Source organism: Leopardus geoffroyi, chromosome A3, assembly GCF_018350155.1.
Source record: "Leopardus geoffroyi isolate Oge1 chromosome A3, O.geoffroyi_Oge1_pat1.0, whole genome shotgun sequence".
In the NCBI taxonomy this organism is placed as follows: domain Eukaryota; kingdom Metazoa; phylum Chordata; class Mammalia; order Carnivora; family Felidae; genus Leopardus; species Leopardus geoffroyi.
Window position 1 is genome coordinate 1,145,162 of NC_059336.1, and position 24,003 is coordinate 1,169,164.

The 24,003-nt window shown below is 55.1% G+C and overlaps 1 protein-coding gene across 7 annotated transcripts in view; it reads left to right on the forward strand.

The window, feature by feature from the left end:
• DIDO1 (death inducer-obliterator 1) overlaps positions 1–24,003 on the forward strand; it is a 51,084-nt gene that overhangs the window by 15,339 nt on the left and 11,742 nt on the right. For 3 of the 7 annotated variants that reach the window (XM_045444002.1, XM_045444003.1, XM_045444001.1), the window contains exons 2-16: positions 2,027–2,193; positions 2,665–2,776; positions 4,381–5,212; positions 5,631–5,952; positions 8,339–8,551; positions 9,376–9,586; positions 18,158–18,632; positions 18,754–18,913; positions 20,153–20,269; positions 20,393–20,498; positions 20,673–20,807; positions 21,064–21,592; positions 22,010–22,163; positions 22,871–22,960; positions 23,780–23,975. In XM_045444002.1, coding sequence (XP_045299958.1) covers positions 4,383–5,212; positions 5,631–5,952; positions 8,339–8,551; positions 9,376–9,586; positions 18,158–18,632; positions 18,754–18,913; positions 20,153–20,269; positions 20,393–20,498; positions 20,673–20,807; positions 21,064–21,592; positions 22,010–22,163; positions 22,871–22,960; positions 23,780–23,975 — 3,538 coding nt within the window. In that variant the 5' untranslated portion in view covers positions 2,027–2,193; positions 2,665–2,776; positions 4,381–4,382. Of the gene's footprint in view, positions 1–25; positions 1,419–2,026; positions 2,777–4,380; positions 5,213–5,630; positions 5,953–8,338; positions 8,552–9,375; positions 9,587–18,157; positions 18,633–18,753; positions 18,914–20,152; positions 20,270–20,392; positions 20,808–21,063; positions 21,593–22,009; positions 22,164–22,870; positions 22,961–23,779; positions 23,976–24,003 lie in introns of those variants that run through there. The other 4 variants (XM_045444004.1, XM_045444005.1, XM_045444006.1 and 1 more) reach the window with 3 other exon arrangements.

Sequence of the window (24,003 nt, forward strand, 5' to 3'; positions counted from 1 at the left end):
CTCTGTCTCTCAAAAAGAAATACTAAAAAAAAAAGTCACAACTGTCAGCCTAACATTTTGAAAAGTTGTTGGAGATTCTGAAGGGAGAATTTAACGGGTTTAGAGCAGTTTTGTGGGAGGAAATGCCTGGGCCCTTCTGACACCCAAGTGCAAGACTGTTGCTTTGCACACATGCAGGGCGTGCAGGGCTCCTCCCGGCGTGGTGCCCGCGTCCCCGGGGCCGGCGGCGAGGCCTGGGGACCTGATGGGACCTCACCACTGCGGTGTCCCAGCCTTCGAACGTCCCCTGCGGTGAAATGGCGAGTCCCCCAGAGGGCCCCCGGCAGCCTCCAGAAGGGCCCTGGCCCCTGAGAGAACCGACCGGCTCCGCATTCAGGGGGCATTTTCTCAGGTGAAAGATGGGAGTCTCGGGGAAAGCAACTGCCACTATTCGCCACTGGTGATAAAATTTGAGGTTTCAAGTGCAAATGACAGTCTTGAAAAGCCTCTGTCTGCTGGCACGAGCCCGGTGTTCCCCGGTAAGTAAAGCCGTTTGAGGAGCCGGGGACTGGCCTCAACGCCACCCTGGCTTCTGTGTTGTAGGGAAGCAGGTCCGTGCAGACAGGTGCACTTCCCCCACCCCAGCAGGTGCCTGCGCTCTGCCCTCTTGCGGGGTCCGCCCCCGGGCTGTGCAGGGCGGGAGCTGCCAGTGGCAGTAACCGGAAACTTTCTCCATTTGCCTGTTGGAAACAGAATCTCTTTGGGGCCCTCAGCTTTGAAGAGCATGAAGGGGCTCTGAGAGCCGCCGGGAAGCCTTGAGCGGGGAGGACTTACGCCAGGCAGCCAAGGAGGGCACCACGCTGAGATGGAGAACGGTGACTTCCCACCATCTCGGCCTCCGGGTGGCAGGGGCGCCCGCCTTCCCCCCCCACCACCCCCCTTGGTGGGGACAGCCATGGCAGCCGGCGGGGCTGCGGGTTCCTGGGCAGTGGACTCTCTCCGTTACACCCCACGTCCAAGTTCAACACGGTTTCTCCGCTTTTCACCGGGTGCGATTTTATAGTAGAATTTCTGGGCTGAGAAAATTATCACAAAAGTAATATTGCAAAGATAAATATAAAGTCAAGATAATAGTTTCTTCTGAGAAGCAAAGCGTCTGAAGTGTTGAAGCCTCAATTTGAGATGCACTTACCACATTTGAGAGATTAGGTGGCCAGGAGGTTGGATTCCGCTCCTCCTCGGAGTGGAGAGGTCACTGTCTCTTTAAAAGGAGGAGCGTCAGAATGTTGGTCTTTGTTCTGGGGTCACTAAGGAAACCGCAGTTTACCGGAGGGCTGCTGGAGGTGAGGGTTCAGCTGGCAGGGGGCGCCCTCAGGGTGGAGTGTGAAGTGTGTGAAAAGATCAGCTAGGATTGGCCCGGGAACAGGGGCCTGTTCAGTGTGCGTCTAACTGGGTGCGGGAGAATACGGGGGAGGGCTGGGTGCGCTGTGCCACGCGCACGTGGACCACGGGAAGTAACTGTAAATAACGGTCTTCAGAGTTTTTCTTGGGCCTTTAAAAGGATGGCATGGCTACAGCATGAAGATTTTTTAAGTACTTGTGTTCGTATGCGGTTTGGTGCAGCCTTTTCACGTTCCCTGGTTCTCTCTCTGTGTGGTTTTATGGAGCTGGGTCCGTCTCAGAAGTGAGGTCGTGATTGGAAAGCAGCCGATTTTGCAACCTCTCTGCACTCTCCCTGCAGCTCCCTCCCAGCCTCCCCGCTGCTCCAGCCAGGACCGGCTCCTGCTCCAGGGCTGGCCTGGTCACCATCCAGAGCGTGGTCACCGTGTCTTCCCTTCGTTAAAAGTCCTTGAGGAACAGGATTGTGTTTTTTCTTTTCTTCTTTTTCTTTTTTTGACTCCCTGGATGGCTTTGTGGGTCACGTGGTAACATACAGGCAAATCAGATTACTTGGAAAGTTGATGTGTTTTTTTTTTTTTTTTTTTTTAACGTGGTTTTAGTTCCAGTTACCTACACCTATGAATTATTTTTTTTTATTTTCTTTTAGGAGCTTACTCCATGCGAATAGTCTCGAGATAATCTTCATTGTTACTTGTGAACCTTGACTGACAACAGCAGTGTTTGAGGCCTAGTGGCTTACTTGGACCAGGCGATTCCATCTGCCAGGTGTTTGGACCTCCAGAAAAAGCGTCCAAGCTTTCAGTGTTCCGGCAGGTAAAGTATAAATAGCGTTAAATGTCAGCAGCTCCTTTTCACTTAATAGGTTTCAAGTCGGATGGCATCTTATGTGAAGGAACTGGTAGCATGTAACGTTCCTATTTGCTTGTTCGAAATAGTAAACTTTAGCCCTAAGGTGTTCAGAGAAACATTCAGCCACGTGCTGAGAACCGGATGCCGGCCCTCCTTTATGTTTACACTAGCGTTTTATCGGAGCATAGACTTGACGTTGTGTGAGAGTTGCGTTTTGTTGAGGAGAGCTTTTCCTGCACAAAATCTCGGGTGACCAGAAAAGTACTGTGGTCCTTGAGGGGACGCGTGCTGATGTCACAGTCACTCCCACAAGCTTCCGACTGGCTAGAGTGTGCTGGCCAAGTTCTGGACAGAAAAGCGGGAAGGGACAGCACCTTGGGAGTGAAGAATCAGGTCACGTGTGGTTTTGAATTTTGTGTATTTTGTATCTTGAAGGTTTTCATTCCATAGCAGTCCTTCCCCTACACTGGAACATGGCATAGGATCTGAGTCTCCAGTAGCATTTAAATGTGATTGAAGTCTGGGAAGCTTGGAAAAAAATCTCAAGGTATATACTGGTTTTTTCCCCCAGATTTTATCATTTGAAGCAAGAGTAGAACTTTCACGAGCATGACCTTTTAGTAATCTGCTAGGAAGTTAAGAGCAGAGAATAAATACGCGTAAAGCTGTTGCCTTGGGCTTTATTTTCTCAAGTGTCCAAATTATCTGTTACTTCTTACCTGTGTGACCCTCACCTCCATGAGGTATCCGCAGGGCAGGGTGGCGCTCAGCTCACCTCAGGGTTGGGGTGCGGGCACGAGCACCACACCTGCTCCATGCCCTTCCCTCTAGCGGGGCAGCCGGACATCTTACATAGCAGCTCAGGGCTCTGAAACCCAGGGTGGAAGCAGCTGGTCCTCGAGCCGACACGTCGTTCTGTAGCTGTGCTGGGGTGGGTGGTGGGGGGTCCCCCGAAAGCCGGCCCTCCTCTGTTCATGCCCCGTGTGCTGCCCCCACCGCCTGTCCTGCGGAGCCCTGTGCTGGGCAGCTGAGGGGCAAGGGGACCAGCTGGATTTGCTGGCTGCGTTTCTCCACTAAACATTGAACGTGTGGCTGTTAAATCTTCTCTAATGAGTCCCCTCAAATCTCCTGTTACTGCCTGTTAGGAATCTTTGGTCAAGATGACTCATTTTGTAGCGCCTGGTGGCACAGTCTGTTAAGTGACCGACTCTTGATCTCAGCGCGGGTCATGATTTCATCGTTCATGGGATTGAGCCCCACGTTGGGCTCTGTGCTGACAGTGGAGCCTGCTTAGGATTCATTTTCTCCCTCTTCCTCTCCCTCTCTCCTCTCCCTCCCTCCCTCCCTCCTTCCCTCTTTCCCTCCCTCCCTCCCTCTCCTCCTCCCTCCCTCTCTCTCTCCTTCTCTCCCCCTCCCTCCCTCTCTCCCCCTCCCCCCTTCCCTCCCAGCCTCTGCCCTTCCCCTGCTCACATGCACTCATGCACGCTCTCTCAGTCAAATAAATTTAGGGGCACCTGGGTGGCTCAGTCAATTGAACGTCTGACTCCTGATTTCAGCTCAGGTCACAATTTCAGTTTGTGGGTTCACGCCCGGCATCGGGCTCTGTGCTGACAGGGAAGACAAAGCCTGCTTGGGTTCTCTTTCTCCTCTCTCTGTGCCCATCCCCTGCGTGCACTCTCTCTCTCCCTCTTTCTCAAAAATAAACTTTAAAAAATAACTAAACTTGGGGCGCCTGGGTGGCGCAGTCGGTTGAGCGTCCGACTTCAGCCAGGTCACAATCTCACGGTCCGTGAGTTCGAGCCCCGCGTCAGGCTCTGGGCTGATGGCTTGGAGCCTGGAGCCTGTTTCCGATTCTGTGTCTCCCTCTCTCTCTGCGCCTCCCCCGTTCATGCTCTGTCTCTCTCTGTCCCAAAAATAAATAAAAACGTTGAAAAAAAAAATAAAATAAATAAAATAAAAATTTTTTCTAAAAAGGTAACTGGTTTTAACGGACACCTTCACTCCGTGTAGGTAGAAAGCTGTTGTTGCCCCCACGCCCCCTCCGTTGTGTGGATTAAAGGCCACGTGCACTTTCAGCTCCGGGATCGTTGGTCATTGGCCCAGAAATGTCGCCTCGTTAACGTCGCTTGTGGTTTGGTCGTTTCCCGTTAGGTATGGATGAAAAAGGTGGCCCGAGCAATGAGGAAGCACCCAAGGCCATCAAACCCACCAGCAAAGAATTCAGGAAAACGTGGGGCTTTCGAAGAACCACCATCGCCAAGCGAGAGGGTGCCGGGGACGCCGAGGCGGACGCTCTGGAGCAGCAGCCCCAGCAGGGCCTTTCCTTGCGGCGCAGCGGGAGGCAGCCAAAGCGGACCGAGCGCGTGGAAGAGTTTCTCACGACGGTCCGACGGCGAGGAAGGAAGAATGCGCCCGTCTCCCTGGAGGACTCCTGCGAGCCAGTGTCTTGTCCCGTCACGGACGTGGAGACGGCATCAGAAGGGAGCGTGGAGAGCACGTCGGAGGGGAAGGGCGGGCCCACGGCAGGCTCCGCGGGGGACAAGGAGCAGCCGGCCGCCCCCACAAAGGCCAAAGGGGGTGAGGGCGAGGACGACACCTCTGACAGCGACAGCGACGGGCTGACTTTGAAGGAACTGCAGAACCGCCTGCGGAGACAGCGGGAGCAGGCGGCGGCCGACAGATCCCCCAGGAGCCTCCAGAGCCGCCTGCGGAGGAAGCGCCGAGAGCAGGGTCCCACGCAGACCGCCGGCACGGAGGCGGCCGGTGCCACAGAGAGCTCGCTGCCCGGCGAGCAGGAGCCCGAGGCCGAGCAGGGCGCCGTGTCGGAGGCCGAGAAAGACGGCGGAGAGCAGGAGCCGGAAGGGAAGGCGGCTCAGGGGATGGAAGGCAGAGACCCCAGGGACACGGGCCGGCAGCGGCCCGAGTGTGAGGCCTACGAGCCCAACGCTCTGTACTGCATATGTCGTCAGCCGCACAACAACAGGTAGGCCCGGGGCCGCCCCCTGTTCTGCTCGTGAGGCAGCACAGACTGGGATGCCCCATCCTCCTAGAGGCCCCTTGCACAGCGCTGCTCTACACCATTCTGGAAGGGGGCACAGGGGCAGGCTATGGCTGGGTGGGGGGCGGGAGACGAGCGTGGTCTGTAGGCTGGAATGCCAGGAGCCGGGCAGCTCACTCCCAGAATGCTGCCCCCCCCCCCCCCCCCCCGAAACAAAAAGACCCGAATTTGAATGATGGTAAATTCAAGAGAAGGGTATTGAATAGTCATTATTTTCTTCCCTCTTTCCTGTATTTTGCTTTTTTTCATAATAGGGTTTTAAAGCCAATTCATTTTTTAACGTACCAAAAATCGAGCGTTTGTCGTGTTTTCCAGTCCTGATACCATTATTGTATAATTTTAGGTTTATGATCTGCTGTGACCGATGTGAAGAGTGGTTTCACGGCGACTGTGTGGGCATTTCCGAGGCTCGGGGAAGGCTCCTGGAGCGCAACGGCGAGGATTACATCTGCCCGCACTGCACCATCCTGCAGGTGCGGGACGACGCAGAGCCCGAGGGCACAGAGCAGCAGGAGGCCGGGTGCGGGCCCACAGACTCAGACGGTGCCGACTGCACCAGCATGGGGACGGTGGAGCAGAAGTCCAGTGAGGACCAAGGAATAAAGGGCAGAATTGAGAAAGCTGCAAACCCCAGCAGCAAGAAAAAGCTCAAGATATTCCAGCCCGTAAGTACTGGTGTGTGAGGCCAGCGGAAGGGGCGGGCCCCGTAGATCACAGGTTCCCGTCCACAGAGGGAACAGTGTCGGGACTCGAGATTCTTTCTCTCGGAGCAGGGCGCTGTGTCTGCCGTGGGCTGGGCTCTGCTGGAAGGCAGTCCTCTGCACTTTGCTTCATGGGCCTCCCGCACTCGTGCCCCTGCAGGACGCCACAGGGGACCTTTTATTTAAGTCCTGTCTATCTCCTATACGGTTATTGTCAAGTTAACGTTTTCCTTAAACACTTATTTATAGAGTTTGATTTTTGGGGGGTGCCTGGGTGGCTCAGTCTGTTGAGCGTCCAACTCTTGATTTTGGCTCAGGTCATGATTCTAGAGTCGTGGGGTGGAGACTGCTTGAGATTCTTTCTGTCTCTTCCTCTGTCCCTCTCCCCCACTCGCTCTCTCTCTTTAAATAAAAATAACTTAGAGTCCGTTCTTCTTAAATATTCTTTCTGGAGTCTCGATCTTCACATACACATGTTAACGAAATTATTTTGAGCTCCTGAAGTAAACGTACACCTGTATCACCTGACCCCACCATCCTGAGAGGGCTGGTGGTCTTGCGAGCACCAAGGGCAGTGCTGGTGATCCAAGGTTCCTGGGCGGGAAGGCGGGAGATCCCCCTGGCCTGACTGCCTGCAACAGTCTCAGGTGCTCCCGGTGCTCCCGCCAGCTCAGTCTCTCTCTTCCTAGCTCTGCTACGTGCTTCTCCTTCTAGCTGGCTCTTAGGTCTCTAGGACCATGGCGCTCTGTCCTCTCGCTCACGTATGTTCAGCTTGTGCTGTCGAGCAGTGTCACAGACCCTCATGAGCACGTTCCCACAGCCCTTCCTGAGTCCTGGATGGCCTTGAATTGGAGGCCTGTCCTTCAGTGGGCATTGGGCATGCAGAAGCCGTGAGGGCTGTGGGAGCCTCGAGGTAAAAGTGCCGTGAGGTCTGGACCAATTAAGGGTGGCCAGCAAGGAGTGCCAGGACGTACTGAGTGGGGGTGTGATGCTCACTGTTCATATCATGTTTGGTCATTAAGGAAAATTCACGGAGGGGCGCCTGGGTGGCTCAGTCGGTTGAGCGTCCGACTTCGACTCAGGTCATGATCTCACAGTTCGTGGGTTCAAGCCCTGCATCAGGCTCTGTGCTCACAGCCTGGAGACTGCTCCGGATCCTGTGTCTCCCTCCCTCTCTCTCTCTGTCTCTCCCCCAACTCATGCTCTGTCTCTCAAAAATGAATAAACGTCAAAAAAAGTTAAAAAAAAATTCGTGGAATTGGAAATTAACGGCAAAAGTCACCTTAATTTCACGTCTTTATTGTTGATCTGTTTGAGGTTATACAGGCTTAATTTTATTCTTGGTTAAACTTGGATCTTGTGGAAGAAAAACAATCTCAGAATACGTTAATTGGAGAAGTAAGATTTTGCTCAAGTACACTTGAGGGATAGGTTCATGTGTATTTTAGTCTTGACCACCAAAAAAAAACCCCACACGTTGGCAAATGTTAACAGAAGTGCACGGGGTAAGATCTCGTGGTAGGTGAGGTCCCTCTTGCTTGCCTAGCGCGTGACCACCGTCCTAGTGGCCTTGCACAGCATGATTTACCAGCTCAGTTTCTGTGGGTCAGCGGCCTCTGCACAGGGTCGTAAGAGACTGCACCCCAGGTGCCGCTGCAGGCTGGGGTCTCATTGGAGGCTCGGCTGGGGAGAGACCCGCCTCTGAAAGACTCCCAACGGTTTTGTGTCTAAATGTGCCCTGTGCGGTGTCTATGGCACAGTGGTACTAAAAGTCATTCGTTGTTTCTCGGGGATTCAAATCGAGTTGGGTGTTGTGCATTTCATCTGGCAGCCTCCCCCTCAGAACCTGGCCGTGGGGGCTCCCGCACAGGACCACTTGCTTTTTGAAAACCTGCAGTGGGGTCTTCTCTCTGCTGCAAGGCCCGGTCCCTCTTTTATGGTTTTCACTTGACTAAGCCAGGCCCTTTCATTTATTCAGAAGAGTCTCATTTGGGATCTCAAGTACATCAGCAAAATCTCTTCCTGTCTGCCTTGTGATGGAACCTAATTATGGGTGTGAAATCCCATTGTGTTCAGAGGTCCACAGAGGCCGTGCACCAGGGCAGAGTCCCGGGGTCCCCTTCGAGTCCTGCCTGCCACGGGTGGCATGAGGGGTAGTTACTGTAAGCGCCTAGCCAAGGGACAGATGGTCCGGGTGCTTTGGATAAACGGAGGTGTGTTTTCATTCTTCCCAGAAACATAGTTAGTGCCTCCGTTAAAAATCGTGATGTCGCTACTAGTAAGTGGTTCCCAGAGCGCTGTAACCGCAAAAATGGGTGAGCACGCTGAAGCCCTGCGTTTCATCCTGCAGGTGGTGGAGGCTCCTGGTGCCTCAAACTGTATCGGCCCCGGGTGCTCGAACGTGGCGCAGCCTGACTCGGTTTACTGCAGCAGTGACTGTATTCTGAAACACGCCGCAGCTACTATGAAATCTCTAAGTGCGGGTAAAGAACAAAAACCAAAACCTAAAGACAAGACCAAGATGAAGCCAGAAAAGCTCATTCTCCCGAAATGTAGCGTCCAGGTAAGTTGACCGAGACCAGCCCTGTGAGCCGTTGACATGAGAAGCGGGTGGCAGGCGGGCACCTTCGGTGGCCTTTGTGGCCTGGCTGGGCCCGCGCCCCTCCACAGCGCTCCTGTCAGAGTCACAAATGCGCACGTCTTCTGTCCGCCCTCTCGGTGAGGGCGTCACACTCGCGCGGGAGAAGAGCTGGGCCCCGGCAGAGCGTGTGCACCTTGCACTCACACACAGTGAGGGTGGCGTGGGTCCCCTGCGGCCAGACTGGGCTGCACTTGAAGACCTGCCACGTGGAATTGTTCTGTGCTGCATGTGATCTGGGAAGAACCCGGGATGCTTTAAGGTCACGGGCACTTGGGTTACCAGGAAGCCCTTGACCAGAGTTTGAGCTCAGCTTGGCTTGGCTGTTTCAGTCCCGTTACGTTTGTGACAAGCAGGGTGTCGGTGGTGCTATTTGGGGGAGTTGTTCTTAAATGCTGCTCAGCCTTTAGATGGCTTAAATTTTAAAGCTGGTGATTTTGAATCCCAGGCTCCCCAGAGCAGCACTTGCTGCTGTGCACAGGGCCGCGGCAACAACGCCGAGCGCCCAGCCCAGGAGGCGGGACGCCACTTTCCTCCACGTCCTGGCGTCCACAGGGCTTACCCAACACGTTGTCACCCAGGTCCTCCTTCGAGTCCATCGCTCCCCAGGGGCCTGCACCTCGCTCAGGGTGGCGAGGGGCTTCAAACGACCCCAACCATAGAGCGTATCGTGCCTTTCGTCGTGAAGCGCGGCGAGCGAAGCCTCTTCTCTGACCTCCGTAACAATTGGGGTTTTGCTGGTTATCCAGGCAGGCGTGCGAACCTCTTCTGTGCATAAGAGACCAGCTCCAGACAAGAAAGAAAACATAGCGAAGAAGGCGACAGTGGCCCCTTCGAGGAGCGAGGTGTTCGTGAAGGAAGCGACCTGTGAGGGCACGCCGTCCTGGGCAAGCGACCACAATTACAATGCAGTAAAGCCAGAACAGACTGCTGCCCCCTGGCCACCACTGTTGTATAAATGTATGTATCACCTAGGGGTAGCGTCTGGACCCTTCCCGGTCTTTCTGGACAGCCAGCACTTGGGCCTGTCCAGAACTAGGAGCTTTAGCCACGTTTAATGGTGCGCCTTCAAAGATCGGAGCAGATTTCCGAGTCCAGGATGCCTCCAGCCCCGTGCACCTCCTCAGTGTGTTGGCGCTTCCTGTCAGTACAAACCTCAAAAAGCTGTACAAACCTCATTGCTAAATTTAGTTTCACCTGGCCATCTAGGTCTTTAATCTCTTTCATTTTTATTGTCGGGCTCTGGTAAGTATCCGTGGTCTCCAGCGAGGTCTCACTGAGGGGCTACGCTTCCGGCACTCAGACCCCACCAGTCCGGGGGCCTCCGCCTTCTCTCCTTTCGGCGCGGGGAGGCCTCTGCGGGCAGTGCTGCACCGGATGCTCAACTAAAGTAGGATTTTCAGGAGTTCAGTCAGTTTGGATCCAGCAGGAATTTTTTTCATGTCTGATTCAAATACTACACACACACACACACACACACACACACACACACACACACACACACACACACTCCAGCTTTGAAGGCTGTTTACCGCTGCTCCATATGCTCTAAGGTAAGTGAGCGTGCGGCCTGACCCTTGGAGCAGCGCCCCCGGTGGAGGGGGAGTGCCGCGCTCCCTGGTGCCCGACTCCTCTCCGGGGGCGTGCGCTGTCGGGTGGGGCCCTCAGCCTCAGACAGGCGCCCTGGGCCAGAGCGTGCAGTGGGGTCCTTTCTGTTCGCTCATTTCTCAGTCAGGCGCCCCAAAATTCTGGAAACTTAAATTGATCCATAGGGCGCAGTGTACTCCATTATTAAGATTCTTTTCCGTTTTAATTTATGTTCTTTTATATTGTTTTGTGCTTCTTACAAAAATTCCGAAATACTGAGTAGTCTTAAATTCCAAGAGTGTAGACTGCGTGCTGCATTCTCCTGAGCGCAGGAGCTGGGTGCTCCTGTAGGTCATTGCTAGAGCCCGTGTGGTCGGGAATGTGTAACTACTCACTCGGAGAATGTAAGTGACCTGAGACCTACGGAATTACAAGGCAGTACTAGGTGGGTGGGGAGGGGGAGTTAGGAGTGAGCTATTAAATTACAGGATTAACCGATTGCTGTGTTAAAATGAGTCTCTGATACACCTTAGGTTGTCGAGCTGAGAACTTCGTTGCTCGCGACCTGTCTCAGATTTTCAGCAGAATAGCACTTTTACAGACCTCACGCACGTCCCCGCAAACGAGCATCACTGAGCATCACGGATGAATACTGGGGGTGGGGGGGGGGGCGGTGCAGGAGCAGTTCACTTTGGAACACTGTGCCACAGTGCTCAGAGTTGGTCACAGGCACGTGACAGGACAAAGGAAACCGGGAGTCACCCCGAAGCCCTGGCCGGCTGCAGTACAGTTCCATCTCTGTCGACCAGACCTGGAAAAGCTGCCGTGAGGCTCCCCGTGCGCGTGGGGGTGGGGGTGGAGGAGTGCTGGGCGAGGACGGTGGGCACACGGGGTAGGGAGTCCAGGAGGAGGCCCCCTGCTCTGCCCCTCTCACCTCCACCTGCTGCTCTGCCTCTCTCCCCTCTACTTCTCTGCCCCTCTCACCTCTGCCTGCTTCCTCTGCACATCAGCTCCCCCCCGCTGAGGCCCGAGCTGCTTCAGCTGACAGGGGACAGATGAGTGACTGCTGGCCTTTCTCAGCACACTCACATCTCAAAATTAAAGCTGATGGATAGCCACCATTTATGGAATGCGTAAGGGACACGTTTTTGAGCTAGTTGCTTCTCATCCCTTTTTGTTGCACCAGAAATGTCATCTTCCGGTCATTAGTAAAATACCCGACTTCGGTCTCGGTGAGTAGCGGTTGTGTCTCTGCCTCTCTCCCCCCAAACTGTCACCTCACAGTTGGGGTCGCAGGCAGCGTGCACACACAGCAGAACCCTGCGTCCCCACGGGGACCACCCCCTTCCTTTCTGGCTGGCCGCAGAGTGCTCTCCGGGGTTAGGGTCCAGCTGGCGTTGGGACAGTGGTTAGGAGGAGGCATTCCCACGTTGACCGGGGTACGTGTCAAGTCTGTGGGCAAATTGCCACCCAGCCTGTCTTGCCTACTGTTGAGGGAACGACACTCTGACCCCGGAGGTGCCCTGGGCTTCCCTCTCCTTCCCAGGCCGCTGGTGCTGACCTTGGGTTGTGGGTGTGGGGCAGCCGTGAACATGGGTGCAGGGAGACCTCCCATCAAACAGGGAAGGACTCAGAAGCTCTTCCTGCTTCTCACAGAAACATCAGCAGGGGTGATGCAATTCACATACCATTGTTCCTCTGACTCGTTTTTTTTGTTTTTGAGGATTTCTGTACAGTTTCTTTAACTTCTAGAAGCAATTGCCACTTTATTTCTTCACTCAAATCATGGTACTCCTTTGTTTTGATAACCTTATTTTTTTTTGTTCTTTTTCACTGTTGGGTCAACCTCCTGTTAAGGCATGAAGAGGGCTGAAAACTTTTTTCTAAGATGCCCCTGATTTATCAGAGTTCAGAAGTGAAGTGGAATTCTGATATCTTTGTGCCCCATTCCTGGTCCTTTGGGTCCCCTATGTGGGCTCATTAGGGGACTTCAAACACTGGGGTTCTGAGCAGATTTTGACTGGAAAATGGGATTTCTGCGGTTTCATCTAGTTGAGAAGTAGAAGGGACACCCTAGCAGCCTCTCCACCCAAGCTCAGATGTCTTAAAACCGCTCACACAGACAGAAGCAGCTCCTCACTAAGTGCCGGGCACACCTCACTGTCCACCTGCTTACGAAATGGATCAAGGAGGATGTGGGTTTTCACGAGGATAACTAGGGGTGTGGGCTCCGGAGGCGTGCTTAGGAGCCCTAAATTTCCTATAACAAATATGGGGGGGGGGGCACTAGGACCCAGGAATACTTTGTAGAAATGGAAATCCTTGGGTTCTGCCAGTTGCGGGAGCCATTTTTATCAGTCCGTTCCAGAATGGTCCTTGGCAATAAAATGTGGTTGGAGACCAATCAGACCTGGTACATCTGAACCAATTAGAGGAAAAACCAAAACTTGTACTGATAAAAGATTTAGCTTGACGAGTCTTTAACGTTATCCATGTAGCTGGAGTTTTCTGAGTTCTCAGATGATAGTCTTCTGGCAATTTAAACAGTTTCACTTTTTACAAGCTTAAAACTAACAAGACAGGTCAGGGAAAGGTTTCACATGCCCGTCAACTTAACACTCAAGAGGAAACCTTCTGTAGCTCCCAGTGCCGCCCCCTTAGTAGTTGTGCTACAGTCCCTGGCAGGTGGGGGGTGCCGGAAGTTTCCAGCAGGGTAGGCCTCACTCAGGCCAGTGACTTTGGGGAGCTGCGAACCTGCTCTGTTATGTAAAGACAGGCTGCAGGAGAGTCCGTCTGCGGGCATCAGTGTCCCGGAGTCCACAGGTCCCTTCGACGGCGCTGCTGTGGTCCCACCAGCGCAGCACAGGGACTTCAGGGCTGTCTGCATAAAGCTAGGACGTTCTTGATTACATGTGTGCGATGCGTCCCTGTGCACAGAGCTGTATTCTTGGCTTCAGTAAACCGAAGAAGCTTTGCTGAGAGGAGGCTGGGCCCTCTACTAGTGGCGAGAGCCTGGAGAAGCTCAGCCAGGAGCACACACAGGTAACCGCGGCAGGGCCCTGACTCTGGTCTGCACGGGGCCAGCAGCCTGGTGGTTTCTGCTCAACGGGGCCCTTTGGGACGAGGGATGGACAGAGAAAGGTCAGCGGGCTCTCCTAATGTGGCTCAGGCCCCTAGTGTGTTGGGTGAACTAGTAAACCATTTGGGTACAGATGATCCTGCTCACGATCACCCCTGGTGGGAGCTTCGGGCCCTGTGTCCAGTCCTGCATTGGCCGTGGGCCACTCCCCCCATGGCAGCTATGTCGTCAGGAAGGGCGAGGCGCCCATCTCCCCACGAGACCTTGGTCCCGTCTCTTCCAAGTGGTTCATGTTGGAGGACAGTCACTGGTTCTTTTCTGGATTACCCATCCAATATGAACAAGCTTCGGGGTTGATTTTCAAAGTACTGGACATGAAACTTAAAATGAGGGAGAGTGACTTCCTTCCAGGCGTATTCCGCAAGTTTCTCGCGGAGTTCTGCGCGCCTCTCTGTTAAGGCAGAAGTCACTCGAATATGGGACATCAGTAAGAAAAGCCTGTGAAGCCCTGACCGTGACAGTCTGGGGGTCTTCATAATGACCTCCTGAAGATGGTGTCTAGTCCGAGCAGCATCGGGGTGCAGCTTACGCTTGCTTGAGTGTTCATCGGGAGGTGATAACGTGCTTTCTGATAGAAAAGCAAGTTGGTACTTTATTGTGCTTCTCGAAGAAAAACGCACTTTCAAGCGTTTAAGCAAAGGCACAAGAGCAAACTGGTTTTGTCTTGCTCTGGTTCACTTCACTTTTCACACCAGGATAAGTCCTGGCCGTCAGAGGTGGGAAACACGGGGCCGCCCGGCCTGCCCGGCCCTGTGCCTTCCCTTCCTGTGGTGGAGCCCACGGGGCAGGGTGGCCTGGCTCTCAGCTGAGGGGCACGATTGGGGCCGGCGGGGTGGGAGCAGGGGCTGGGATCCTGAGCCAGTGGGCGGGTCTGCGAGGGGCACGTGGTCTCTCACTTGGGGCCTTGGGGGACCTACCTGCCCCATGGAGCCTGCCGGCGCCTAACGCCCTGAAGCACTGTTTTCTTTCTTTGGCTTTTATAGCCGGTCACCCGAGGCGGGTGTGCCTGAGTTTCATCTTGGGGAGTTTTTAGGGTAAACTGGTACTAGTTCAGGCAGGACCAAAAGCACAAAAGCTTTAGAGCGATTTGCAGCCGCACTGAGGGTTTGTCACCGGTTCCCGTGAAGGGCAGTCCCTAGACGTGTCTGGGGCCGCCGGGCTGTGCGGGGCGGGAGCTTCACCTGAGCGGCTGCCACTTCCTCTGCTGCAGCCCGGGGCTCCCGACTCCGCTGAGGCCCGCCAGTGCCACCCAGTGGCCAGCGATGCCGCGGCACCACTACCGCCTGGCACCGTGACAGGCTCCGATCCTGGCGTGCACACTGGCCTGGCCTGCCGTGCCCTCTTGCTAGGCTTTGCCCGAAAGCGCTCATCTCTGTCACCAACAAGCGGCCCGATCTGGCAGAAACTGCTCCATCTGGGCCGATGGCCTGACCCCTTGGGAGCGGCCCTTCCTCTGGCTGCTAGAGTCCCGGCGAGCCCCTTAAGTCCTGCCTGGCCCGGCGTTCCCCGCGAGCGGGCCCCAGGGTGTGGGCATTGAGGGAGCCTTCGCTGCCAGAGTGGCACAGGCTCGGCATGCTCCCTCCGGGCGGTCTCCCTCCAGTAGGCCGGGCAGCCTCCGGCGGGGAGTGCAGGCACCTCGCCTTGGCGGACCGGAGCGTCCTTCAGTGCTTGGGGCCAATCGACGGTCCCCTGAAGCTGCCCTTGGGTGGCTGTCTAGAGTAACGTTTTTTTGGTTGGCTGTATACAGTTATTCCTTGCTCTTCTGGAAACTTATACACAGCATCCTACATTTAGTGAATCTGGATAGAGTCTGCAAACTTGATTTTAGCTCTGCTCAAAAATAGAGATTCTCTCACTGCGACAGCATTCCGGTGCCGTGCAGGGCCAGTCACTCCGGCAGCAGCCAACGCGGGCCCAGCTGGCAGGGGGACCAAATGCAGCGGGGTCTGACGCGCTTGCCGGATAGAAGCATGGTGGACGTTTTCAGCCTGTCAGAGTGGAAGATGGGCGTGTCCGATGCACTGGTGGCGTCCCCATCAGTTTCAGAACGTCGTACTAATAATCTGCTTTTTTATCTAATTGTCATATCTCTTTATATGCTCCCTCAAGCCCAGATGAGGGATGACAGGAGCTGATCTTAAAGAGGTAGCAACCGGTTCTGTAAAATAGCAGCATGGTGAACAAGGAAAGCCACCCTCTGCTTTTTAAATAGATTGTGTTCATTTACCACCGAAGCGTTCTTGGGTAATAGGTCACTTAAATCCTACGTATTGGGAATGTCCTAAAAATGATGTTGACTTGGCTTTTTGCTGAATGAGAAAACAGGTCAGACAAGTGGAAGTATTGATTTTAGGTTCTGACCGGGACACTTTGGAGTAAGCGTTTTATTTTTTTATTAAAAAAAAATTTTTTTATGTTTATTTTTGAGAGAGAGTGAGAACGGGGGAGGAGCAGAGAGAGAGGGAGACACAGAATCCGAAGCAGGCTCCGGGCTCTCAGCCTGGAGCACATAGCCCAACGTGGGGCCTGAACTCACGAACCGTGAGATCATGACCTGAGCCGAAGTCGGACGCTTAACCACCGAGCCACCCAGGCGCCCCTGAAGTACGCGTTTTGAGAGTTCCGGTTTTTCACCTTAAGTGAAATGCAGCCACTCAAATGTCAAGTGACGAGATTTGCTTCTGGTGCCATCACACAGGCGTCCTGTGCGCGACCAGCCTTCCCAGGGTGTCTGGAAGTGCCCTAGGCCAGCTTTCTAAGTGTGCTCCTAAAGTGGTCTTGGCAGAGTTTGTCTTCATGAAAGGCAGTGACAGAACCAGTTCTGGGCCTCAGTTGTCATGACGGCTGCTGGCGGCCAGCTGCCTGCCTCTGCTCAAGGTCCGTGTGCTGGGGGCCTTGCTTCTGTCCCTGTCCTTGCTGGGCCGCCCTTCTCTTGCCCCCTGCTTCCTGCAAGAAAAGGGGCCGTCCAGCTGATTTCACCCCAAACTAGCAGCCCCCCCCCCCCACCACCACCACCACCAGCAAGGTGGACCTTGTGGCCAAATCTGAGTTGCTGAAAATCTGTCTGAGTGTTGGGGTCCGGGACCCCTGAGGTCTGTGAACATGATGTGATGGGACTGGAGAAATGTTATCTCGTCCCCATTACGTGCCCGCTTCTTCCTTTGCAAGAAGTCACCGTTTCCTCGTGCTTTCTTGAAAAGTCCAGATCCCGAGGGCATGAGACATTTACGGGGGTGGCCGTTGGTGATGGTGGGCACAGGTGATGACAGGTGGGGTGGGGGTGGCGCACAGGCCACCTTGGGCGGGGTGGGCAGGAGGCTCTGTGAGGTGAAAATACTGGCTGCGGAGTCCGAGTTGACAAACCTGGTGGCCAAGTACTCGTGAGGCTGGCTGGCCTGAGATTTGGATCCGTGCCGCACTGTGGATACAGACTCGGTAGGATCCGGAAGTTTTGTTTATAAAGCGGAGAAGTTGAGGTCCCAGGCCCTCCAGTTCCCACTGCTGCACCGGCCCTGTCAGCTGCTGCAGGGAGGAGGCCCGTGAGAGCAGCGCACTGGCCCTCTGCCCACATGGCCAGGACCTGCGGCTGCCCGAGGGCCTCGTCTGCAGGTGGGGTCCCCTCTTCCCTCACCGGAGACTTTCTCCCTCGTGCCTTAGAACAGTTAAGAGAAGCAGCGGTGGCGGACGGGTGGCCGAAGATCTCTGGAGCATATGTCGAAGCCACCCCCACCCCCCCATTTTAGTGTCTGAGAGGCACTTTCTCCGGTGGTCCCTTGAGTGACTTAACCGCCACCCTCGACAGCATCCCCACGCGGTATCCTGGCCATTTGGCTCCTTCAGACCCCTGTCTGTCACTCTACACTGCACCCACCAGGGGCCGTCCATGACCTTCCTGCTTGCGCTGCTCCCTGAGCAGCTGTGTCCCTGGAAGGGCTGCGGCACTGGCCCAGAACCGCCTCCCTTGCGTCCCTCACACCTTCACCCTGACGGTCTGATCACAATCGAGACCATCGGTCCTTTCCGTCCTTTCTCTCCCCCACCAACATGTGCCAGCATCACGTAAAGATTTTTGTGCAAGTGAAGAAGTTTCCACGTTATTTTAGCTTTTGACTACAGCCCTTGTTTGGATCAAAAGCGCTAATTTAGCGTCCTGCCCCATAATGGGGTACAAGCAGAAGACCGTGGGGACATCTGTCACACCGCCTCTCTTTGCACGTGGAGCGGCTGACCTTCCCTGTGCCGTGGGTCCCCTCAGCTTTCCCTCTTGCACTGATGCCCTCCTTTGCCCTTGACTGCTGTCCAGATGGGGGGGGGGGGGGGGACACCCGTGTGCGGTGCAGCCCCCAGCAGTGCAGCTCGCCCTACCGTAGCCCGAGGGCTGGCGAACATGCGTTTACAGAGAACGCGTCTGTCTGATTTCTACACTCAGGTTCACAAAAACATTACACTTGTCTGTGAAAGTGTTCTTCTGAATCTTTTTCTGATCCTGCAAAATTTGCCATTCAATTTTCAAGTTTAGTTAGTGATTTAAATTAAGACTCTGGAAACTCAGGTTTGTTGCTTGAAGTGAAAGGTTTAACATAGTAAGATAGCAAAACATTATTTTCTGAAATACGGCGTGGCCACTTACAAATATTGCTGGCAACCCCTAACTAACACTCGTGAACTTCCTGATTTTAAGTTGCCGTCCCGGAGTAACGCGCGGTAAACTTTGCTGGTTCCGGGGTGAGCGTGCTTTTTGAGTCGGGTGACCTCACAGCCACCTTCTCCCTGCCTCACTGAGCGTGTTCATGTCTCACTTGCAGCCATGAAGGAGGACAGGCGTGTGGAGGAGAAGACCGCAGTGGTGGCTGTTGGGCCGAAGAAGATGGCCCCTCCGGGCTCCTCAGCAGGCGGCAAACAACCTTCACCCCGAAACCTCCTGCCGAAGAAGTCCCCTCCCTTCGCAAACGCAGCAGCAGCCAAAGTGGCCAGCAAGAAGTCGCCGTCGGGCTTCAAGGGCACCATACCCAAGAGGCCGTGGCTCTCAGCTGCCCCGCCGGGTGGCGCCCCCACCGCCAAGCAGGCCAGGCTGGCGCCTGGGGCTGCCACGTCCGCTTCCAAAAAGTCACCGGGCTCTGCCGCGTTGGCGGGGGCCCTCAGGAAGCCGGTGGCCACCTCCGGCCCCTTGGCTCCTCCGGCCCCAGGACGCCTGGGGACCTCGAGCCCTGCCCTGTCACAGCCAAATTCACAGATACGGCAGAACATAAGACGCTCCTTGAAGGAGATTTTGTGGAAAAGGTGGGCTGTCCTGCTTGATTTCTTGCTGTCGAAGTGGGTTCGGCCTGGTCGTTTTCACATTTCCACCCTTCGAGACCAGGCACAGGTGGGATTTACGCAGCTCTTCTCTTCCTGTTCCCAGAGTCAACGACAGTGATGACCTAATCATGACGGAAAACGAAGTAGGAAAAATTGCTCTCCATATTGAGAAAGAGCTGTTTAACTTGTTCCAAGTTACAGACAATCGCTACAAGAGTAAATACCGCAGCATCATGTTCAACCTCAAGGATCCCAAAAATCAGGTGTGTGCAGATGACCCAAGTGGGAACGTTCTGGCTTTCCAGGTTCTTTTAGCCACACTTCATAGTGAAAAGCTAGACACGGCACGCTGAAGAGCTGTCCTTTCCGTCGAAGTCGGAAGGACACGCCTTGTCGGCAAAGAGAATTCCCGTTTGTCCTTCCCTCCCCTGCCTAATCTGGGGTCGGAGTCAGGGGTTCTTGCTGGTTCTCTGAAGTCCGTCCTCGTTTCGCCAGATTGTTCTCTACACGTGGCTGTATGGTTTCTGTTGTTCCATTGGCTCCGGAGTAATATTGAGATTCTTTATCTTAGAGATACAGGTGTCTCCATCTTTGAGCTTCAGACAACTTTCTCTGCCTTGTTACTGTTCCATCAGTTGAGTCAGCCTGCTGATCTGGGTGTCCTTGAGCAGTAGTGGGTCCTAAGCACGCCCTGCAGCACTCCCCCTTGGACAGGTGCTGTTCTCAGGGAGTGGGACAGAGTCCTGATGGCAGCCGTGAGGGGCAGTGTCTCGCAGTGAGGTTGAAACGGGAGTCACTCAGAAAGCATTGGCCACTCGCCTGGTGTGGTTTCCCCCACCTCCTGCCCTCTGAGGCTCACCGTCTTCTGGCCTTCTCTCCAGATGTTCAGGAACAGACTCCCATACTCTCACCTCCCATCACACTGTAGTAACACTGTAGGGGGGGTGGTGATTCCCACCTTTACTCCTAATCTGGTACCTTTTTTTTTTTTTTTTTTTAGCTTTCTTTTTAAAGTTTATGTATTTACTTTGAGAGAGAGCACGAGTGGACAGGGGACAGAGGGGCGGGGAGAGAGAGAATCCCCAGTAGGGCTTGGTGCTGTGAGCGCGGAGCCCATTGCGGGGCTCGATCTCATGAACCATGAGATCACGACCTGAACCGACATCAAGAGTCGGACAGACACTCGACCGACCGAGCCACCCCGTACCTTTTTGAGTTGGTTTTGTTTTCCGTGAGGTCTTTTTAGCAGAGTCAGTGCAGCCTGGCCCCAGGGGCCACTACCTGGCACTGCCCGTCGGGGACAGCGTGGCATTTACCCTCGTGGGCCGCTGGGGAGCCGGGTGAGGTCGGGTCCCCTGCTGCGCTCAGTCCTTCGTCCTGTTGCCGCCGGGCCTCTGGCGAAAGTTCTCGCGCTGCTGGGTTTTTCTCGTAGTCTCCCTAGTGTCTCAGAAGCGGACGCCGAAGTGTTTCTAAACGAGTGAACGAAGGGTGTTTGTTTCCAGGGCCTCTTCCATCGTGTTCTGCGTGAGGAGATCTCTTTGGCCAAACTTGTGAGGATGAAGCCAGAAGAACTTGTGTCCAAAGAGCTGTCCACGTGGAGGGAGCGGCCGACAAAGCCTGTGAGTGCCAGCCGGTGAGGGGGCTCAGCGCCGGTGGCCTGGGTCTCCGGGGGCGGCTGCTGGGCGAGGCACGAGCGAGCCCTCCAGAGCAGGGCTTCAGGCTCTGTGTCCCTTTCGTGTCAGGCGATGGAGTCCAGAAATAAGCAGCACGGTGACAGTAAACAGACCACCGTTAAACGGGACGCCGTGCCCAACATGGAGGACTCGCCACCCGTGTCCGATTCAGACGTAAGCGTTTGGGGCTCCCGGGGTTTGCGAGGGTCGGGTAAAAGTCCTCCGTTCCCAGGGGCTTCGGCGTCCGAATCGCCCGGCACGGTGCCGGCGGCCCTTCGTCACACGCGCCGTCCCGTGCCGGTGCCGTGGGATGGGCAGGAAGGGCTCAGGCGTCCACTCGTCGCCCCGCAGGAGCAGGAGTCGGTGCGAGCCGTCCCCGAGCAGAGCGCCGCGCCCCTCCTTGACATCTTCAGCAGTATGTTGAAAGACACCACGAGTCAGCACCGGGCGCACCTGTTCGACCTGAACTGTAAAATTTGTACAGGTGAGCGTGGCTTTTGGGGCGTGAAGCCTCGGAGCTGAGACTTCACTGGCTGTGGTTTGAAGTCGCTGTCCTCCTAACGGCAGTCGTACCCGACCCACGTGAAACGAGTTAGAAGACTGGGGCGGTTTTCTGAAGTCGTAGTGTCTGCCTCTACCTTCACGGCTTTTTCTTTTTCGTAAGAAATCATCTACTCGTGGGCAAGCTGTGCCCTCCAGTGTGTGGGATTCCTCACGAAGGCCTTCCCCATGTTCTTCAGGTCAGGTTCCGTCATCGGAAGACGAACCGGCTCCCAAAAAGCAAAAGCTGTCCACTTCTAAGAAGGAAGAGTCGAGATCCAAGTATGACACCGCTCCTTCTGAGCCAGTTCTTAGCTCGGCTGATGACGCGGTTCCAGAAGCTCTGCCCGAAAGTGCCTCCGAGCCAGACCCGGACAGTGCTGCCTCGCACGCACACTTGGAGAGAAAGTATTTCCCTGTGCCGCCGGGAGACGGCCACCCGGAGCCTTCTGCCCTGGAAGGCCCCTCCTGCCCGGCCACCTGCGGGGGCCCAGTGCTCACCACGGTCACGGTGTCTGGCCGAGACCCCAGGACCGCGCCAGGCGGGTCGTGCACAGTCATGGCCCCTGCAGCAGCCCGCCCTGACGGCGCCCACCCAGCGGAATCCCGACAGGAGGTCCTGAAGCCTGCCGTGACCTCGGTGACAGTGCCCAAGTCCATACTGGCGAAGCCGTCCTCGTCCCCCGAGCCCAGATACCTCCTGCCGGTGCCACCGTCACCGCGCGTCAGGTGCGCTCTACACGTGGAGTCTGGACAAGCCATGAGTTGCATTCCCTGCGGGTTAACAGAAGGAGCAGAGGGGAGGGATCCCAGCGCTCAGCTCAGTCCGCTGTGCCTGGAATACGGCCATGCTTGGGTGTTTTGCACGGGCAGTAGGAGGCCTGCTTATGGGCTGCCTGCTCGCTATTCTAAACCTGCGGCTCTTAAAACCCGAAACGTGATCTTGTGGTCATTCGGGTTTGTCGCCTCTTCATTTTATTTTTTCTTGACCGGAATGCGTCACAGTTAGAAGTACTTGATTTGCAAAAAACTACCAAAACCTGCAGGAGTTTGCTCTTGCTGTTAATAATTGCCGGAGATGTCCATACTCGGAAAAGTTTTGTGCAGAAAGAAAGATTTACCCTCTTCTCTGATTTTGTTTTACAGCCTCTCCGAGTCAAGGTCCCCTCCGGAAGGAGATACGACCCTCTTTTTGTCTCGACTCAGCACCATTTGGAAAGGATTCATTAACATGCAGAGTGTAGCAAAATTTGTCACTAAGGCGTATCCCGTCTCAGGGTGCTGTGACTATCTCAGCGAGGTTAGAACCGGGAAAGGGAGAGCGAGAGGGCGAGCGTGTGCGCACAGGCGTACGTGCACGCGTCTTCTGTAGACGCCCTGACCCCACGTAGACTCCAGGGTGGCGGCCTTCCAGCAGCGTGTCCGGACGCATAAGCCCGGGAGGCACGGGAGAGCCCGCTGTCACGAGTCAGCAGGTTAAGCGGTTTGAACGGTGGCAGGCACTGAGATGAGCAGTCGGGCATCCCGACATCGACGACGAAGCCGCCATCGTCTTCCCCCCTTTGTGCAGTGAGGGCGTTTACCCAGGGCGTGCGCTCCCAGCCGAAGGCGAGGTCGGGCACGTGTGAGTGTTGGTGCAGTAACACGCACAACAGCTCTGCTTTTACAGACTTAGTGCGAACGGCGCTAGGGTGTGCGACCTCCACAAGTAGCCTCGTAAGTCGTCCTGGATCGTATCTCGTTGCCGTACGCATACGTTCCCGAAAGATGACCTAAGAGTTTTGCAAAACGTAATCCTGTTTGGCTGGAGGCCATCATAGCACGTTTATGTTTGGTGACTCCTCATCCTGGATGGTAACCAAGCACCATCTAATACTGTTATGACCGTTTCCTTTGGAATGGTTGTTCCCCTGAGTCTCAGGTAGTTGGATGCCTCGAAATTACTGCATCAGTGTCTCCGGGTGCCGTGGGTTTACCGGTCATTTACTCCAAGTATGTTTTGTCTAGGACCTGCCAGACACGATTCACATTGGCGGAAGGATCGCGCCCAGGACGGTCTGGGATTATGTCGGCAAGCTCAAATCTTCTGTGTCTAAGGTACCTGCTTTAGTCTAAGCTCTGCACCTGTGGAGGAAGGTGTGTGTTCAAATGCAACTTTCTCTTTCGCTTTTTATCTTGATGGGTCAGTACTTGAAATGTCAGCCTATGAGTTATTAAGCGTTGCCAGGTAAATGTTTAAAATTATGTCTGTAGCTGGATAACAGAGTGTGTTTGGGTGCTACAGTGATGGCAGTTTTATGACAAGTAATTTTAATAATGCGTGCTGGTCGGTGTTAGGAATACAGGCGCCGTGTCTCCTCGTTGTTTCTGTGACCGAGGAAGCCAGCGGGTGCTTTATGGTGACCCTGCTGGGGCTCGAGGCCTGGGCTCTGGGGGGGGCCTGGGTGCCGTGAGCCCCTGAGACGCGGCTGCTGCTGGGCTGCGTGCAGGGGAAAGGGCTGCCTTCCTCCTCAGGCTCCACACGGGGCTCAGACCTTCTGGGCTCCTTGAGCCTTCCTGGCTCTCATGTAGATCACACGGCCGGGCGATCGGGACCACTGTCCTCACAGCAGATGACGTGTCGGTGCGAGAACACCACGAGAGGGGCTGTTTCGAGGACGTGGGGCTACGAATAGGCGTGATCTTGAGATTCCTGCCGAGACCAGGGTTGGAGTCCAGCAGCCTGATACTGGACACCGTGTCGTCCCTAGCACTTGTCCCAACGTGCGGGCCGGCAGGGCCGTGGGAACCAAGTCCGGGGAGCTCTTGTCCCTCTAGAGCCTGTGAGACTGCTGGTGAGGTTCAGGTGCAGGCTGAGCGCGGACGCCTTCTCCGGTAACCGCAGGCCAACGTGCTCTCGTCCTGTTTGTGCCGCAGGAGCTGTGTCTCATCCGCTTCCACCCCGCGACCGAGGAGGAGGAGGTGGCCTATATCTCTCTCTACTCCTATTTTAGCAGCCGCGGCCGCTTCGGTGTCGTAGCTAATAACAGCAGGCACGTCAAGGACCTCTACCTGATCCCGCTGAGCGCCAAGGACCCTATTCCATCCAAACTCTTGCCCTTTGAGGGACCAGGTAAGCGCCAGTTTTCTGAGTGGTGACA